At 48.2% G+C, this 19629-nt stretch overlaps 1 protein-coding gene across 2 annotated transcripts; it reads left to right on the forward strand.

The window, feature by feature from the left end:
- Positions 1 to 181: 181 nt before the first annotated feature.
- Positions 182 to 19419, forward strand: LOC122394710 (peroxiredoxin-6-like). Of its 2 annotated transcripts, none has more exons than XM_043391779.1 (6): positions 182 to 569; positions 14619 to 14709; positions 15081 to 15224; positions 15971 to 16198; positions 17137 to 17209; positions 19067 to 19419. In XM_043391779.1, exons 1-6 carry the CDS (start codon positions 554 to 556, stop codon positions 19196 to 19198), a joined length of 684 nt encoding a protein of 227 aa, XP_043247714.1. In that variant the 5' UTR covers positions 182 to 553; the 3' UTR covers positions 19199 to 19419. The 2 variants fall into 2 exon arrangements, with proteins under 2 accessions (XP_043247714.1, XP_043247715.1); XM_043391780.1 differs by lacking the exon at positions 182 to 569 and adding an exon at positions 11128 to 11357.
- The last annotated feature ends 210 nt before the right edge of the window (positions 19420 to 19629 follow it).

Genomic DNA, 19629 nt, shown 5'->3' on the forward strand with positions numbered 1-19629 from the left:
AGATATTTTAGCCTGATCCCTTTCATAAAAGGAAAGGCATGTTTCGCTCAATTCGCCAGTACAATTGGTTTATTTTATGAACTCACGCTTTCACTAACTGTAAAGTGTAAGTTAGAACATGTATCTAAATGCAATAGCTGCGCAGTATCTGCCTACATTTTGGAGTTCAATGCCAATAGGTGATTTACAAGTAGTTGCTTTGAAGTCCAGCTATTCTTTTGGCCTCCATATCAGAATTAAATACATTACTTTTTAATTTTATTTTTAGCTATTTTGCGCAACTTAAATAGATAAGCACGTAGAAAATAATAATAAGTTAAGAAACGCGTGGTAACGTAAGGAAGATGGCGCATTATTTCATTTGTGACGCAGCAGAAACGACCAGTAAAGAAACGAGAACGACAGTTATTTCGGTTTGATTTCAAGTCGGGTTGGGGATGAAATCGTAAATAGATTAGAAGAATAATAAATACCTTAACATATTCATTCTATAAGGCTCAGAATAACTATAAGACACAACTTCAAATCGAAATTAGCATCAAGAAGCCGCAAAATGTGTAACAATCAAGGTAAGTTTGCGTCGGTCTCCACTCTGGCTCTCTTCAACAGTTCTCAACGCCTTGTTGGGGCGCCATCCATAATGTGTTCCAGAATGTCCAACGTTTGTAGTTACAGAAAGTCTGGAAATGCATGGATAATGTGACTGACCTAAGTCAATCCGCTGTTCTGGTGGTTCTGGTCATGTTCTCGAGCAATACGTAAGTCGTTGGTCCGTCGGTTGGTCCGAGCTCATTTTGATTTAGGTTCTAGGGTCGTGAAGTTTTTAGAGAAGATGTGAATTTGAATAAGGGAGGTGCTGAAAGTATCGTCACGACCCGCCGCATTTAACACGAGTTATTCCCAAAGACTGGGGGGGGGGGTCCGTTCAACCCCCTTTACCTAAGTGCGAGGGTTAAGATCGTTCTGCCGGCCTATTAACATGCCTTCCGAGTTCCGATAGAAAGAGGCTGGCGTTCTGATTCTGATCCATAAGCTAGTCTCGGTGCCGGTGGTTCTGGTGATTCTGAATCTGGTGTCAGCCCCCCCCCCCGTACATCACGCTCAACAAATTTCAAGTGTCGCTGACGACCAACTATCACCCGAGGCAGCCGCCCACTTCACTTTTTTGACTTACCTACTGCACTTTCCCAGACTCGGTTGCAATGGGACCTAGACCAAAGTATTATGGGCTGCAACTGCACGCCGGTCATATTTATAGTCACCGTGGCACCGGGCACGCCGTTTATGGTCGCGTCTAACTCTGGTCTCTCCCAATTGGATTGATTGAGACCGCTGTTTGGTTTGAGGGTGGTGATGCAGGGTGCCTTGATCGTCCCATCGTTTCTTCCCGAGAGCGAGCGCCCCAGATCGCTCCTCCAAAAGATTATTCATTGGGCCGAACTTTGACTTCTGTAGCTAGCTGTCACCTCCAGGACTGAGGAGTGCAGAATCGATGGATTTTTGGTGACTCCGACTGCGCCTCCAACTTCCAAAAATCAACTCCGATTCCGGCTCCGACTACGGGGGCAGAATTGTCGCGACTCCGACTTCGTAGCCCTGGCTCAGCATTTGTGACCACGAGCGGAGTGATCTTTCTCTCCTCTGCTCTGAGACATAACAGTCATCTTCGTAACCCAGACTGCCTTCACAGTTCGTTTTAGCCTGCGTCACGCTGGGGGGCGGGGGAGGGCCAGTCTCGAGACTGAGCAGTGAGCACCTACAATATTTTGCAATTTGCAATATCTAGACCAGCATTTTTGCAGATGTCGGTGTCCATAATCGGTGTGAAACACTGTGAAGTATGTTTTGCTGCATCAGCTTTGTATCGGCTGTCCAGACCGTTTCATCGTGGCCGGGTCCTCCCGTATCGTTGCATTGCAGGTGCCATCGCCCCTTCTCAGCCTCTATCCCATAATCTGGTCTGTGTAGACGGCAAACAGGTATCTCGCTGACCCCAGGTGCAATGTTTTGGTACGTCGCGACAACTTTTTAAGTGGCGTTTCAGTTTGTTACACTGCAACTGGCGACCGACGGCTCTGCGGTCTGTAAGCCCCCTCAATCCTCATAGCCCGCTTATCGCAACGTCCTGACCGCCGACTTTCTCCTTATTTAAAAAAAAGATGTGTTCTTTGGAAAGGATTCGGTCGCGCTCTCACTTCTGATCTGTGTCTCGATTGGTAGTATCGTGGAGAAGAGAAGCAATATACGTTTTTGGTAATAATAAATTTTGTTGTTTTAGGTTATGCACTTAACTTGGCATCATTACTGATGAAGTTCAATTATGCTGTGAGAGGTTGAGTGCCGCAGTCTTACTAGTTTGAATTTCCGTTGCATGTACCTATCTGGTCGGGATTGGTTGCGTGGTGGATGACAGCAGCCAACAATTACAAAGCAAACGTTTGTGCTGATTTCAGATAAATTAAAGGTCTTTCCGTCAGTTACAACCTGTTTTTGGTTTTTGCAAGTCATTGTGACTGGTGTCTGCTAACCACATTCCGTTACGCTCGCCGTTGCATCAGTTTCTAGGTGGATATGAATCATGGCCGACATACGTCCACCGACATACGCGAACGGTGAACTTGTGGTTTATCGTTCAATTCATCATCATTCACTCGATCTCCTTCATGTCCTTCTACCCGTCCTTTACACCAACCCTAATCCACTGGATCTAAAGAGATAAGCAAAATATATTGCGATTTGCGAATACTAATAAAGCCAGGGTTTTGGTGTTTGTTTATTTTTCCAACTAAACAAACAAACAAACAAACTGTTCACGAACAATTGTGTTCGCGGACAAATGACGTCATCAGCCAAATTTTGGTAGGGGAAGTTATGGTAATTTGGCCGCGTTTTTTAGAAAACGATGTAACTTAAAATTGACAACACATTTCTGCATTTTCTCAACGCTGGCAGGTGTCGCATTCATTCTAATTTACTGGACAGTGAACTTGAAATGATAGAGTAATTACTTATATTGTAATTGTGACGTATTACAAAGGTCTGCAGGGCGGCCAAATTACCCCACTAGCAGGGTTATTTGGCCGGGGGTGTGGGGCAATTTGGCCGGTGTTAGTTTGAGGCCGAGATTTTTTGTTATAGGCGAGTCAGCTTCGCATTCAGCGATGACGTGTGTCCTACGACGCATCTGACGCATTTCGGAGGTTGACTTAACCAATTACAGGGGTCGAAAATTGTCAAAATAGTGGCTCTATATGCGATCACAGTTTTTTAACGAATAATTTTTGAAGCAATCAAGCTAGGTCAAAACTAAAAGATTCATCGTAATTCTCTCGTCAGTCCGCATCAAAATATATGTGTTGACCTCGAGAGGTCAAGGTCAAAGGTTGACTTAAGGTCACGCTACCTCAAGTCGCTTGACCTCAAGGTCACGTGATTTCAAGGTCATCATGCATATCATTCGATGCGCCTTGACGAGCTGAACACAATGAGACCATTTGCGCGGCTGTATCTTTTTTCTGTTAGGATTTATTAGCAAAAAAAAAAACGTTTGGTTGTCTTTGATGACGTCACCTGCTCTTACAGCTGTCCAATAGGAAATAAGGCATCAAGGTAGTCAAAGTTGGTCATGAATTATGTCACTTATGGTATAATTGACCATGACAACTCGGCCGTCCCAGCAAAGCGACCCTGAGCCAAGTTGCCCCGGTACTAGCGGGCGTTCCCGAATGTTCATGAACTGTTTGCAAACACGGTAACCAGGGGGTGGATAAGACCACCTCCTAAGCCGTTTTGCTTTTAATCGAGCTAGAACCTTGCATAAAAGTAGGGCGTTTGCGGCGCTACGAGATACAGTGGCTGTTATCCGATTTTAAGGTCTTAGGCTAAACGGTGACCCCTGGGTCAGGTCAAAGTCAAGTGCCCCAAAATAGAAGCTTGTTTTTTTTTTGGTAAATAACTTCGCCACACATGGGGTCAGAGCCGTGATTGTGGCACCATCGTGCCCGTAGGGGCCAGTCGAATGCCATATGCCTACTTTTGTTTGGGTTAGGTCATTTTATATATCGACTTCAGGTCAAGGTCAGATCAGATCAAAGCCACTCGGTTCACAAAACTGCTTGGAGGGTGTTAGGCTGCATATCATTCGATATGGCAGTTCGTTCTGAGTCAGTAGATGACTCAACCGACTCGCTAACTCAATTTGTTCGGGGGTTATTGGCGAAACTCCCAATGCACCTAACAACCTAAGTGACGTCTTATATGACGTCATGCAAGGTCCGAAATGCACAATTTAAGCTTCAGCATTGTAATGTAAGAGCATTATAAATTACGAATCCGTGTGCTTGAGATACGGTTGGCGCATTTTCACATGTAAAACATGCTTTCAACCGTGTGTGTCACTGTATGAGAAAAATAAAGCGAAATATAGGTATATAAGAAACGATTACTTGTTCATGAACGCTCATGAACGTTCACTAACTGCTCATGAACAGAGCATTGCTCGTGAACATGTGACCTTGAATGAAGGACTTCGTTAACTATCAAATAAACAAATAACCATTGTTCACGAACTGTTCACAACAAATATCCAAACATCAAACACTGAATAAATCCGATAGCCCAGTATGTCCGATGGGGCGAGTAAGTGCGAAATGGTAAATAGTCAGGATGAACCAAAAGAGCCGAAATGAGCAATGCCACCAATTACCAAATCAGTGGCTTGCTGGAGCAAAACAAGCCAAAGTACCAAAAGAATCCATGCCAAAACATAATCAAAGGAAGCCAAATTCAGGCATCGGAATGTGACATCCGAAACAGAGGAAACGAATCGTAATATCGAAACGTCCAAAAGTGCCGAAAACAGATTGAGTCGAATCCACACAAGCGAGATGAGACAACTGGTCGAATCACGCTGGCAGATACCGTGCCACGACCGGGGCATTCCACGTCAAATCGAACAAAAATCGGCTGTTTTGCACCTTACCATCAGCGATTTCATTATAAATTTGTAAGCGAGTTCCTGTGTCGCCCCGGACATTACATTGATGTTTTTTGCACATTCTGACCACAGGTCTTCTAAATATAGGGCATCAAATTTTTACAAAATGTTGCATCTTTATATTTTTGAACGACCATAACTTTGGTTGTACTTGTTTGATTTGAATGAAATAAACCTTACTGTTTAGGTAATTTCTTAAGCATTTGTTTAGAATTGCATCGACTTAAATATATGACCTTGAAATTTGCTTAACTCTGTTCTTAAGCACAAAAATTGAAATAGCAAAAAACACGCCACCTTCGATTTGGCTCATTTTCATATATTTTATTGCCTACCATATTCTTAACAACCTGTGAAAAAATTAGAGTGGGCCATTCATAAGTTTTGAAGAAAATGGCACATATGCAAACGTATGTTAGCACGCGCAGTGGAGGGGGAAGAGTGAATTTCGCCCCACCCCTCCTGTTTTTCGCCAATATCTCATAATATTGATGCGAAATTACTTATGGCTACCTGTCCAGAATTGAATTGCACATCTCATCGTGCAAGCAATAAGAAAATCGGTTCACAACTGTTCTAGTAATAGCGGTGTAAAGTGAACATCCTGTCGCCGCGGCGACGCGGCGACTCGGCAGCCGGCGCCGACCGCTACGCGCCGCCTGAATAATTGTAGACTGTGTGGGACCGATTCCCTTCTTCCATATCATGATAAAGAGAGTACACGTGCAAGCTTTGTTACATAGAAATAGCCGTCACTTTCCCCACGTGTCGGCACCGTCCACCGACCCGGCGGGTCGGCGGACCGGTCCTTCATTGTGCAACCACCCTGCATATAACGCACAGGCACTGGCGAATCAGAATCAGAACCACAGTTGGAATACAAGTCTCGGCCCGCTCAGTCGTCTCTCCATCCGCGCCTTCGCGATAATGGTGGCAGCGGCGGTCGAGGGGACTTGTGCCCCTCACAACGGACCCCAGCCTCTACATCTGCACTGACATCGCAGACTGGTTAGTCCGTGCTCCGTGACGGTGTATCGCCCCTACGTCACGTCATCGACTAGGGAGCTGACCATCCTGGACTCGTCAGACGTCATCGTCCAGCAGCACCGTCTCCAGTGAGTAGCTCTGCCCAGCAAGACTATCTGCCCTGCGGCAAGGTCATCAGCTACCCTGGACTACTACGGAGCCCGCCGACAGCGCACGGCTCATCAGCCCGCGCCGTCCTCCTCAGCATCATCGAGTGATGGACACCACCTCGCTGAAGGACTCAAGATCGGAGGAGAGAAGAGAAGAAAAAAAAATATCAACGCTAAATTCAAGACAACTTGGCACCGAAATCAAGAAAATTCACCCATTATGAACTTTTGCTATATTTTTTTCGTCAAAAAGTGACAGTGAAATTGTGCTGTGAAATTTGTGTCAACTTCGATTTGTTTCAAAACTGTTTCGTTATTCGTTTTCGTCAGTGCTCTGTCGTTTGTTGCATTTCATTGTGGTTGCTCACCCCAAAATTCACGGAGAAATTGCAAGTGCGTTTAAATTTTGCCTGCACTTTGCCGTGTCATTTTGACACTAGTAAACGTAAAGAAGAGCCTGTCCTCAAAGGTATGAACATTCAAATACGTTAATCGTGGTCAATTCACTGAAATTATATTGTATTGATATTCGGCCAGAGATGCCGAGGGCCATGGAGATGCCCAGGGACGGTCCCCGCCAAGAGTGCGGAGGGATCGCCCGGTAGTAGGTGTAATTGTCACGAAACTTACTTATCTGTTCATACCATTTGGTGATACGCTCATATGGAAATTTCTTTCTCCGTCAGCTAAACGTTTCCTCTCTTTGTTATGATCGCTTCGGTTCCCTGCGCTTCCCTGGGGGAGGGAAGATAATGTGGGACCGATTCCCTTCTTCCATATCATGATAAAGAGAGTACACGTGCAAGCTTTGTTACATAGAAATAGCCGTCACTTTCCCCACGTGTCGGCACCGTCCACCGACCCGGCGGGTCGGCGGACCGGTCCTTCATTGTGCAACCACCCTGCATATAACGCACAGGCACTGGCGAATCAGAATCAGAACCACAGTTGGAATACAAGTCTCGGCCCGCTCAGTCTTCTCTCCTTCCGCGCCTCCGCGACAACTGTGCCGGGACGGAACGGAACGGTTCCGTCTTTACATCGCGCTCCTTACCGCTGATTACGTTCGATTCGCGTCAAATTTTGTGAGAAGACTAAGAAATGTACAGGCAATCTTATGGTGAAAGAATTCTGAAAATATGTTGGTAAACAATTGAAATATGAACGTGTAAACACAAAATTGTGACTGCTGCGTTTCCCGCGTCGGCCGATCCCGCCTCAGCCGGCGACATGTTACTCAATTAGCAGGACTCTAACTGCCATATTTATTATCGGATTAACTAGAAATTCCCCATACATACTCAAAAATGTATGTTCTTTCGTATAGTGAAGATCAAAAGACGTGAAGATATCGTTGCGTGATAATGTTTTCGTTGAATTTATTTCATGATGCATTTCCACACGGCTCAAAATTCACCGCAAAATACCGTTTGCCTGAGACACTTTTACAATGGAACGTGAATGCTTGACTACGATGACTATGCATTTCCATTCTCGCAGAGTTTGGGATATCACTAATCAGCAATCATTCATTTCAGAAAGTGTACACAAGCAAGCATGTCTTGACTCTGTCTTTCAAGGTTACGCGCGGTTGCGTGATGTTGATGCATGAAAACGGCGTTTGCCGCGAAAGTTATGAATGGCCCACTCCAATTTTTTCACAGATGGTTAGGAACATTGTGACGGACATAATATGTAAAAATTACTCAAATCGAAGGTGGCGTGTTTTTTGCTATTTAAATTTTTCTGTTTTAATTCAAGGTCAAATGCATTTCAAGGTCACTTCAATTTAATTTTATAATTAAAAATCAAAGCCTTATCAATTGCCTACAAGACCCTGTTAATATCATTTTGATACCAGAAAAGGAACCAGAGTTATAAGCATTTAAAAAAATGATGTGTGGCATTTTTGGCTATATTCGATGACCTATATCTCGGCGATACGTTATCAAGTTTCGAAAATATTATACGTAACTCAGTTTTGAACCATGCCCAGTCCGCCTACAAATTTTCAGAAAAATCGAAGGGGATGACGGATTTCGGTGTTTGATTTGACGTGGAATGCCCCGACCATGAAAGTGTTTGTGGGGTGGGCGCCCTTGTCCAGTGATTCAACCAAATGGAGTCTCAAACCAAAAGGACCGCCTAAACCCTCTCAGTCCATCGGCTGAGTGACCGATAGCTACTAGGGCCCAATGCTGCCAATCGTGTAAGATCCGGCAAGGGCTGAATATGGAGCTCAGGTATGTACTTACATGTTGACAGTGTGGCAGATCCCACACCGTTCACTCTCGTCGGCTGCGACACCACAGCTTCCCTGAGCGCCTCTCCCTACACCACCGCGACTCTGAGTGAGCCACCCAAAGAGAATAGAAAGAGAGCCTGGAATGAGAGCCAGAAAGAGAATGTGCGCTACAAAGGGAATGTCCCCCGCCGCTCGAACGCACTCCTCTTATACCGTACGCGCATTTCCCAACGCAAGGCCAGGTCTGAGGTCATGGTCTCGCCAACAGACAACAGTGGTGAGTGGGGCTGGCTGGCCCGCCTCGCGGAGCCGTGTGGACGGTCACAAACTAAACGCATTACGACTATAACATACAAAAATTGTCACCATATGCGAGGGCGGGTTATGCTAGAAACCGCCCTTCATAGGTACGTAATACATGCATGATGCATTCATACATACATCTATAAAATGCATGCATATATACGTAAATATGTACGTGCATACATACAGACATTTATACATACATACGTATACATGCACACATAGTACATACATACATACATACATACATACATACATACATACATACATACATACATACATACATACATACATACATACATACGGGGGGATGCATACGGGGGAGGGGGCGGGGAGGGAGGAGAGGGAGAGGTGTTACGGCTTCGTAGATAACGTTCATACCAAGGCCCGTAGAACCCGCTAAGAAGTTTCAATCACCATCACATAAACCCGCGCCCCGTGGGGGGGGGGGGCGCGAAACGGCCCCTGTCCTTTTCCGAAGGTAACACATAAACGACTGCAGATATCGTCACCAAACTTTCAAGTTTTAGGACGCCTCCGGGCATCAATGTTACACATTGTGACAAAAAAAAAATCAAAGGCTATGATAGGCTGGCCACAAATGACGTCAGAATGACGTCATGTTCTGTCATTTTCGACCCCATAAAAGGTTTCGCGGGAAGAGCGGATTCAGATAGAACCTAGCTTTGCCGTGTTATACCTACCTATCTTTACCAGCCATATAAAGATTGAAGTGCGTTGGGAGCACTGCCACTGCCAAATAACACATGATGATTTAAGAATCAGGATTCATCCAGCCGTCTGATAGTCTGATGTTAACCATTTACCTTTGCCTTCACATTTTTACCAGATCTCGCAAGTCCTGATCGGTAGCGGGTAGCACTGCACGCCGTGCACGGTAAAGCCTCCGCGTGCGCCTGGGGTAGTTTTGTGAGTGAGAGCAAAGTCACCCTTACCCTGTTCCCGGGTCTCATAATTCTTCCGAGTCTATGCCAAAGTCCTTGTAACTTGTAAGTTACTTTCGAGATCTGCAAGATTTATTCAGTCTTTTTATATAAAAACTCACTTTTCAGATGTCACGTGGCGGTGAAGTCGCTCCATAGATATAATTAAATCATTATTTGTTTCACAAGCTTACGAAAACGCTGGAAAGCAGTCATGGCATCTCGCTGATGCGCACAAATAGCATCACCGTAATTATTCTGGGTTTGGCAATCTCCAAGCGTTGAGACTCGAGGACGAAGAACTAGGTCATCCTGGCGTTCAGCGCCTGTCCCTCACCGCACCAGAGTGGATGTGGGTGGGAGAGAGAGGGAGAGAGAGGGGGAGAGAGAGAGAGAGAGGGAGGGAGAGAGAGAGAGAGAGAGAGAGAGAGGGAGGGAGAGAAAGAAAGAGAGAGAGAGAGAGAGAGAGAGAGAGAGAGGGAGACAGACAGACAGACAGACAGACAGACAGACAGACAGACAGACAGACAGGCAGACAGACAGGCAGAGCACACCACTCGTCTGCTTTTCATTACGCCCATGTGTGAGGAGCTTTGCACCGTCTATCCGAGGCACAACTACGCTTTGTACTGGGTGCTCCGAAAGGTTTGCACTCCAACATAGCCAGGAACTAACTTTCTTGCATACGGCAACCTTTCTGTTGAAAAAATTAAACTGCAGAATTTTATCTTTTTACCGTGACCTGACCTGATATACCTACCTAAGTGACCTGACCTGAGCTATATTCGGAAAAAATGGCCTCAGATGGAAACAAACGACACCGAATTCGAAGTCTATCGCTGAAATGTATCATAAAACATATGTCACGTAACCCATGCATGATATCAAATTTCCGTGACCTAGACTGACCTAGCCTTGAGCTGAAAAATTCGAAGGACCTACAAGCTCGGTACCCTCAGGGCGTGTTAGGCATATATTCACGAGTGTGTAGGCCAAAAATGAGCTTGATATGACTTGTAAGCCGCGGCCATGGAGCCTAAAAGTATGAACAAGCCAAAAGGTTGTTTTACTTTGACCTGACTTGCGATGTCATTGGTGACCTCGAGGCCAATAAAATTAGTATTGATGAGCAGTTTTTCCAGGGCTATCTAACGCCGCTTGAATTTTGACGATCGGCCCAGTGGTTTCGAAGATAGGAGGGGGCTTTTTAGAGCCCCCCCCCCCTCCCCTAGTGTACGGCCTTATGAAAAATATCCCAGTCATGCGCGGGTTAATGAACTAGCCTCATGGGCCATGGCACAAGCACGGCGGTAGATGAGATTTTTCTAAGCCATGTAGCCACCGAACAAGTTATGTGAGCATATGGTCGAATCTGGTTGCAGTAGTCAACAGCTGGTCGTTGCATCAGCATTTCCGTCTGATGATCTCGTCAGTCTTGTCGCACGCCCGACGATCGCCGAACAAGCTACACAAATCTGAGAACCATCAGTCATCCGACCTACAGTTATCGCGGTGTCCCTCCCATGTCAATGTCCCCCGCGTTTCCCCAGCCCCGGTCACTTGGCCCCAGAGCTTGCACGGCAGTGGGCGGAGCCTACAGCTGACCAATTGGAGGAGGTCCGGTGTCTGCCGGGCCGGAGGCCTCCCAGCCCGGGGCTGCGGCACGGGGCAGGCAGTCGGCGGCGGGTCTCAGCGGGCGGTAGTTGTGGTGGTCTCTGTCGCGTTACTCTCAGGTTAGTTTCTGGTCTAGTGGAGCTGTTTGGGAAGGGTGTGACTGGTGACAGACAAATGTGCAATTATTGGGTTAGCGACACCTTTGTTCGGTAACGGTTTTCCACTTTCTGAGTGCATAGTTTACATGTTGCGCTTTCTCAGCCTGCATTCGTTGAATACATGTTCATGGGCTTTTTATTACATGTATTTAACAAAGTCAAAAATAGATCGCAAAAACGGTTTAGCTCGAACACTGCTTGATATTTCCGGGCCTTCGACCGACATGACGGATTAATATTGCCTTGATACAAAACAACCCCATTTCGGCTGTCCATGATGTATAGTTACAGAAGGTTGAACCCATTGCCCACTTTTCTGGGCGTTCGAAGACGGCGCAGTCACTGTGCTGGCCTCGTGGGGGAGTCGGGAACACAGCGCTTTCCGTCCGGTCTCTGGAAGCCGGTTTCATGCTCGGATGATAATAGCCCCTCATCGCTGCCACCATGCGTCTAATATTGCATGTATGTTGCGTCAGCTCCGACTGAGTCGTCACGAAATTCTTCCTTGGAAACATACTTACTGTACAGATCGATGTCGGTGGATGTAATGCGCATTTCATTTGGTAATTGCTTGCGTGATCCTCTACTGCATGCGTGCACCTTGCTTTCGTGCACCGCCTACTTATATGACTGCGTTTGATATCGCCTTAATTTTCTTGAAGGTTATTTCGTGCCTTTGGAACACATTGTAATTCTAATATAGTTATTTCGCATGTAAACTTACTCAATTTCGAAGTAATGAATGTAGCCAAATATTTGGCGCATGTTTGTTGGCCACTGATGCAACCCAGTCCAACTAAAAAGCTAGTTATTGATAGCTTTGTCCAGTTTGTTTCCAATTGCGGTCAAATGCGAAGGCTGGTAATTGGCATCATACCGGGCAACCATATTCCTGGAGGTGGTCAGATTCATCTTGCCTCAATCATTTCATACCCTACATACTCTTCACTCTTGTGTAGAGCGTACTTATCTTACGCTGGTAGCTTACTAAGCTTACCCTCATGCTCGTCAGCTTCACTGATAGTCGTAATCGTTATCCTTGTCATTGATCGCGCTGATCGTCCGGAACTGTTGACACGATCGATCGAGATTACAAGCACTTCAATGGTGCAGAATTGTACCATAAATGCAGGTACTTGACCGAAACCCTGTGTTGCGTGCCCAGTATTCGAACCAAATTATGTCCGCCTTCAATGTTCTATAGGTTCAGTGGTGACCCTTTCCGACGGAGGTTTTCGGCCTCTATCGATCGATCGTACTCATCTGAGTGACCCCAGACCTCCTACCCGTGCGCCGTTGTATTGCATCAGACGCCAGATTTATCTCGGCACTGCCCCGGTCTGGTGCACACCATTGTCCAACTAGCTGAAGTGTTTTGCTTGCGTCCATACCCACCGGCTATCCGTCCCTCCGGCTCCGTCCCCCTCCCCTCCACACAATGCCCCATAATATCTCATTACACCTTCTCTAGTCTCATAAATATGATGCGTTTCCAGGGCCACTGACCTTTAGTTTCTCTATTCCCTTTAACAGTCGGCCTATAATTTCACAAGTATTGCCCTCGTTTGGTCCAATTTCTCCTGAATGGTCGGCAAGTGTCTCCTATTTCCCGTCTGATTTCACTTCATTCGGTATGTCAGGAATGAGGAGCGACTGGTCACTGTGTCCCGGTGCGTTGGTTCCGACGACCGGGAGAGTACGGCCAAATCCAGTTCTAGCATTAGGCTGTGATGAGCATCCGAGAAATATCCAGTTTTTGTTTATTCCTATCAAATTTTGTTATTCGCCAGCCCGTATGATTATTTGGTCTGGGTTTCTTGCATAAGTCTGCCTAAGTTTACTTATGTGGAGATTGAGCCAGAAGATTTGCCAATCGCAATATGAAGATTGTGAAATTATATTTACCGTGTGTGTCAGTCAGCCGTATCTGTTTTCAGTGGCAGTTCTTGCAATATAGTTGTGCTTTTCCAAGACGTTGCGTGTGCAATTTTGTGCTTTTGATAAAGCGTTTCATGTCCGCATGTCATAACGTCCTCCTGGCGCGCGACCGACTACCAGCCTGCAGCACTCCCAGTCAGACATATAAGCCGTCATTGAGGCAGACATCGCTGCTCTCGCATTCCGTCGGGCCGGCTGCGTTTTTGCCCCGGGACCGTTCAGTAGCGAGCCGTGCTCGTGTACAGTTTTTGCTACACGTCTGGCCACTGCCCTCCGACCCCAGGATCAATCACGGAGCATGTCGTCCCTGCCACACGCGCCAGATGCATCCAGACAGCTCCGTAATCTAATGAAACCATCTTTTGTCATTTTGTTTTCAATATGAAGCCACTTGTGACCCAATCTGAAACGCTGAACTCCTTGTGGTTAATGCGTGACCATTTTCTTGGTGATTTATGCATGCGTATAGGCGTATAGGTATACTTGAGAGACAATCCTTTCATGGAAAAAGAGCGGTACACCTAAATTTTGAATATGACATAGATAATTATTAAGTGATACATATTTCTCAGCCGAAACCGTATGAGCTTCTAACACTTACAAAGGGCATATTCGGATTTATAGCACAGTTTTACCACTTAGCTCCTATATCTACCGTGTTTACAACTCGGCCCTGCTACCGGGAGTTAGCTCATCAGTGTTTATGACGGCGCGGGATGCGGATGTAATCCCTCGTCTTATTTAGGCGGCACGGCGGTCACACATCACTGCCAATTTAGTCTGGCAGGCCGCAGATTGTCAGCGTTGCTCGTAGCTCGCCGTCTGTTTCACTGTTCACGTTTATTGGTGGACTTGTGCAATGCGTCATTTTAGCTCAATTCGCATGCACCGGTAATACTCGGTCGATTTTAGCGGCACGCAGGTGTAGCGCAGGGTATATTGGTGTAGCGTACCTACCAGGCGTAGTGGCACAAATTGCGTGGTCGCGACTCGCGAGTACCAAAGGAAGGGGAAGATTGCATGCTGCTTCGTTTCGTAAAATCAATATTAGGGTGTGTGGTGGACTGCACTGGTGTGCAGAGTGCAATGTGCATGTCTGAAGGTAACTGGCCCGCAGTATCGTTCGGCGCACCTAGCCGTTATCCTCCCCTGGCTGTTAGTTGTGTGTACCGTCCGTCGTTACGCGTGCTGACAGCTGGCTGCGGTCCCTGCTCCGGCTCCACCCCCATATTCCGGCTTGACGGGTCTATATGCTGACTGTGTTTATCCCTTGTGCTGTTTCAGCCAACATGGTGCTCCTGGGCGAGGTGTTCCCCAACTTTGAGGCCGAGACCACCGAGGGCCCGATCAAGTTTCACGACTGGCTCGGTGGATCGTGAGTAACTTGTCTGCGACACTTATTCGCGGCACTTTGTCTGCGACACTTATTCGCGGCACTTCTCCTGCTCGGAGACGACAGGTCCGGGATTTGAGCCTCTGGTAATAGGACGGTCTCTTTGCGGAACACGTTGCTAATTACCGATCGAGACTCCAACTTATATACCTGGCGTCACCGTGTTTGCCATGGGACCTACTTCAAACAAGCTGTTTGTTCGAACTTTCATCGCATTTACCGAGCATGACTGCTTCATCAGCGCCGTTAGCTTCTTTCTGGCTTATGTATTTTCCAGTTCACCGTCCACTGTAACAGAGCAAACTGCCCTAACCTTTTCTCGTTCAGTGACGCTGCTGTTCACCCTGTCACAGGTGGGGTATTTTGTTCTCCCACCCCGCCGACTTCACCCCCGTCTGCACCACGGAGCTCGGAGCCGCCGCACAGCTGGCCCCCGAGTTCGCCAAACGTGGCGTCAAGATGATCGCCGTCTCCTGCGATCCAGTGCAGTCGCACAAGTAAGCCGCCGGTCGCTCTGTGGGAAGTGGGAGAGTGAAGAGTGGTTTGGTTTGTGGGGAGGGCACTGAGCCAGGTATGTGTGTGGTCTGGTGGGTGGAAGTTATGGCATAATTTGCGGTAGATTGTGCGGCGTAACCAAGATGCTATTTTTGGAAGCGAGCTCGACAGCTCACTGCCACTAGGTTTCGCATGCATTTGTGACTTACGAAACATGTGCTTGTTTTGTTGGTTCGGTATTAATTTTGCTACCCAAAAGGTAATATGTGACTGCCAGCGAATTCGTTTGTGAAAATTTATGGGAAATGGATTTGCATCACAAAGGCGCATTTGTTACACAACCCTATTGCGTAGTTTGGATGCTGCCATGCATGTCCGTTTGCCCTTGATGACGCTGCGTCGTTCATCCATTGCGACCATGACTGTTGTGCTATTGACGGCTGCAGCGTGCAGCCGATGACTGAATGACATACGAGCGGTAGCGTCGGCGTGCTACGTCGCATGGCTGCACCGCTGCCAACTGTGACTCGCCCGGCCTGTCCACTGTCCAGTGTCCACCACCCGCCCGTCCCGTCGTATGTCCACGTGCTGTGCTGCGCAGGTGTGGGAACTGAGGATGGGCAAAAATTGCTGCCTTCCTCTCATCCCGCAACCGGTAGGGACCGAAAAATTCTGCGGCTACACGGACCAAATGATCCGGTAATCGTCATGGCTCCCCGTCTCACTCACCTCCCCTCCCGCGCCTCAGGGACTGGATCAAAGACATTGAGGCGTACAACCACCTGGCCGGCGCGTTCCCGTACCCGATTATTGCCGACGAGGAGCGGCGCCTGGCGGTGCAGCTGGGCATGCTCGACCCTGACGAGCGCACCGCCGAGGGACTCTGCCTGACGGCGCGCGCCGTGTTCGTCGTCGGGCCCGACAACCGACTGAAGCTGTCCATCCTGTACCCGGCCACCACCGGACGCAACTTCCAGTGAGTCGAGCTGCTGTAGTGGCGAGCCTGAAGTCGGGCAGTCGAGGTTTTAGCGTGAGGCATAGACTTAGCGGATTATACTGGTCTGACTACTTATGATAGTTGCATGCGGTGATGTTATTTTAGCATTGCCTGGGATGTAATTATGTCGCTCTCGTCGGTGCGCTCAGGGTCGTGTTGTGGTTTATTTTGCTCATCGCCTAGCGATGCGTCAGAGCCCTCATCAATCGGTCTGTATTTGCAGCGGAGGGTTGACGTTGCATCCTAATGACCGCCGTGTCAACATAGCATCAGTGCGGTTTACATTTGAGGTCATGATGTTATCCAAACACCGGATGCCTTTTGCGTCACCCTGCACCTCATCAGACGGTGGCTACATATTTCTAAGAGGAAGTTGAGACATTCAGTCCGCGTGTTTTGTAATAACTGTTGCCCCATCGAACTTTCTGCCTAGTCATGCAGAAAGTCATGTCGAGAGCTCTACCGTATTATCATTGTGCACGTTTTCCCGATGGTGAACACTGAACCGTCGTGCACGTGCATGTTGATCGCGGTTTGTTGCTGCAGAGGAGTCCGGTTTGGAGCCTGGCAAAGCGAGTCGCCGAGAATTGAATATCTGATGGGCCGCTATTACATAACAATAGGCTCACCTTGGGAGAGATGTCATGTCTCTCGCTCATAAGCTTATCTCAAGGAAGCATTCTGATGTTTTTTTTAGGCGTATGCGGTGCACTGTAAGAAATTTATAAATATGTTTTTTTCTGCCATGTGTCTGAATATGACCGTAAAACGTCTTCCGTACTGATTTCCATGCACTTCCGATAATCATTACGCGAGACATGGCCATGTAAACTTCGGACTGTAACCATTTGTTGATGAATTTTCATCCGAGCTTACTCACTCAGTGCCTGACGTGCCATTTTGACTGTGCGTTTCAGTGAGATTCTGAGGGCGATCGACTCACTGCAGTTGACAGCTCAGAAGAAGGTGGCCACCCCGGTCAACTGGAAGGTGAGAGAGCCAACATAACATCGTCATCAAACCTGGACGATACAGACGTGAACGTTTTCCCAGCAACATGTCAAAAAGCGGGCAGTTTTGTCCGCACCCGCCAACTATCCAGAAATCACTCTGAGTGAGGTGTAGACCGGTTAGAGCAGCTGGGCTTTACCAGTCTCCCGTTAGTGACGCCGCCGACCATGACTGGCAAAGATCGGAGCGGCGTGCAGGAAATAATACTCAGTCCGGTGAAACGGAGAGTCGCGTCGCCACTCCGGAAAGGTCGGTCTGATTTTGCCAGTCATCGCCGCTGGAAAACCGGCCGTCCTTTTGTCCGCCGGCGAACCGGCCGTTTCTGCAGCTGCGGAATAGAGCCGCGGAGGGGACGGGACGGGGCTGTGATAGGGGTCCGTGGGACTGGGACCAGGCTGGGGCGGACGGCCGGGCCGACTTATGTGGACCGGCGGATGCAGAGGTGTAGCGTCTCAAAGGAAACAGTTCACTTTCCTGAAATTAGTATTTTGCTATGGATTTACGATTTTTTATGCTCAAAATGATCAGAAAATAAAATAAAACCTTTTTGTAAAAACAATTATTTTCTATATTTTAATATAGGACGAACTATATTCTATGTAAAATAATGTTTGACGCGGAAGCTTATTACGCGTTGACCAATCATATTGCGTAGTTCAAACCTACGCATGCTGCATTAGCTGTAAGCAGCATGCTCATTGGCTGACGATGATGTGGCTGCATTCCTGTGCAAGGCACACATTCCTCTGCAAGGCACTCTTTTCGGAACGAGAAATGGAATATCTTCGTCTAGGGTGATCGTTGAGCCGTAAAAGCTCCTGATTTGTGCTAGTCTCAGCTCAAGCTACGAAACTGCTATTCCAGTTCAAAATCCCATGTTAAAAGTGAACTATTTCCTTTAAGATCTAGTTATCTTAGAAGCTGAGCTACTACCAATGCTCACCGGGTTCTGAAATTCGGCAATGTTTTGATTTTCGACATTATGACGCTGGTTGTCCTAAAATGTTGGGAATGCCGAGCCGACGGGCCAACCGTAAATAACTAACGATTACTTCTTTGGAACCGGCCTGACGTGCAACTGCGACGTTGCATTATTGCATAACTGCAACGCAGCGCTACTACGCTGGACGGTCTGGGACGGAATGCAACTGCCGCATCAATGTTCTTGATATAGCGGTTATGTTTGCTTTCAACGCTATTTTTAGCTCCATTGAGAGTGACGCACTGGAGGCATCAGCCGGCTTCGAGCTGACATATGAGCTGTCAGCGGTGTCGAGTGACGGGTGACCGTATCGGTTTCACCCCAGTCATCACATTACAACCGCGAGCCGCAGCCCACCCCTGCCTCGGCCGGCCCTACTGCGTCTCGGGTCGTTCCGATTCCTTATCAGAGACCCTTTCCGTGAGTCCATGGCTGGCCGGCCACGAGGGAGTCGGCTCCGAGTCCATGGCCGGCCAGTGGCCACGAGGGAGTCGGCTCCGAGTCCATGGCTGGCCGGCCACGAGGGAGTCGGCTCCCACAGTCCGCCGGCAGTCGCCGCGCCGTCTGACCTTGGGTTGCCCGCAGCTGGCGGCGGCGGCCGGCCCGCGTGGGGCAGTGACCCGCTGGGGCGGCGGTGCACCTCGGACCTGTGGAACGGGGAACGTTGGGCAGCGGGGGAAATGAATGACGCCAGGCGACACCGACTTATCCGATGCAGTGGGACATTATCATGCAGGCCGCACTTTAATCCGTTGTATTTGCTCAATCCACTCTCACTTACTGCTGCAGTCGGTTCTGAGTGACGGAGAAAGTGAGCGCCCGTAGCGTCTCACCGGTCTCCCATGTGTTTCCAGGCCGGCGATAAGTGCATGGTGCTGCCATCTATCAGCGAGGACGACGCCAAAAAGCTGTTCCCAGCCGGTGTCGAGGTGCACGAGGTGCCTTCAGGCAAGAAGTACATCCGCACCACGCCGCAGCCGCAGTGATCCGACGGGCCGGCGCCGCGCTGCGCACCAGTCCCGGCCGGACAGGTGCGGCGGCCGCGCCCCCTCCCGCCGGGACTGCTGACGTGTCAGAGGGGGCGGGGCAGCCCGGAGGACTTCGTGTGTGATTGCACCTGTTTTGTAACGCGGCTTATGGGCACGGTCGCTTTCTATTCCTCATTGTGATATTGTTGCGGGCTCTAATAAACATGCCTCCTCGGTCATCGCTGTGATGGAACGATTATCGAATATCGAGCAATGATAAACAAAGCATGGTCCGCGAAGACCTGTCCGGTGGATGTAGAATGGGCGCAGGCTGTAGGCCTGTACCTGTACGGCCTGTAGGGACAGGGAGAGAGGCCACAAGGCTGAATAATGCAAATCACTTAACATTTAATTACCATTGGCCGGGGAATACCCGAAACAGGCTAATC

Source organism: Amphibalanus amphitrite, unplaced genomic scaffold (genome assembly GCF_019059575.1).
Source record: "Amphibalanus amphitrite isolate SeventyFive unplaced genomic scaffold, NRLGWU_Aamphi_draft 000607F_arrow, whole genome shotgun sequence".
NCBI classification, from domain to species: Eukaryota; Metazoa; Arthropoda; class Thecostraca; order Balanomorpha; family Balanidae; genus Amphibalanus; species Amphibalanus amphitrite.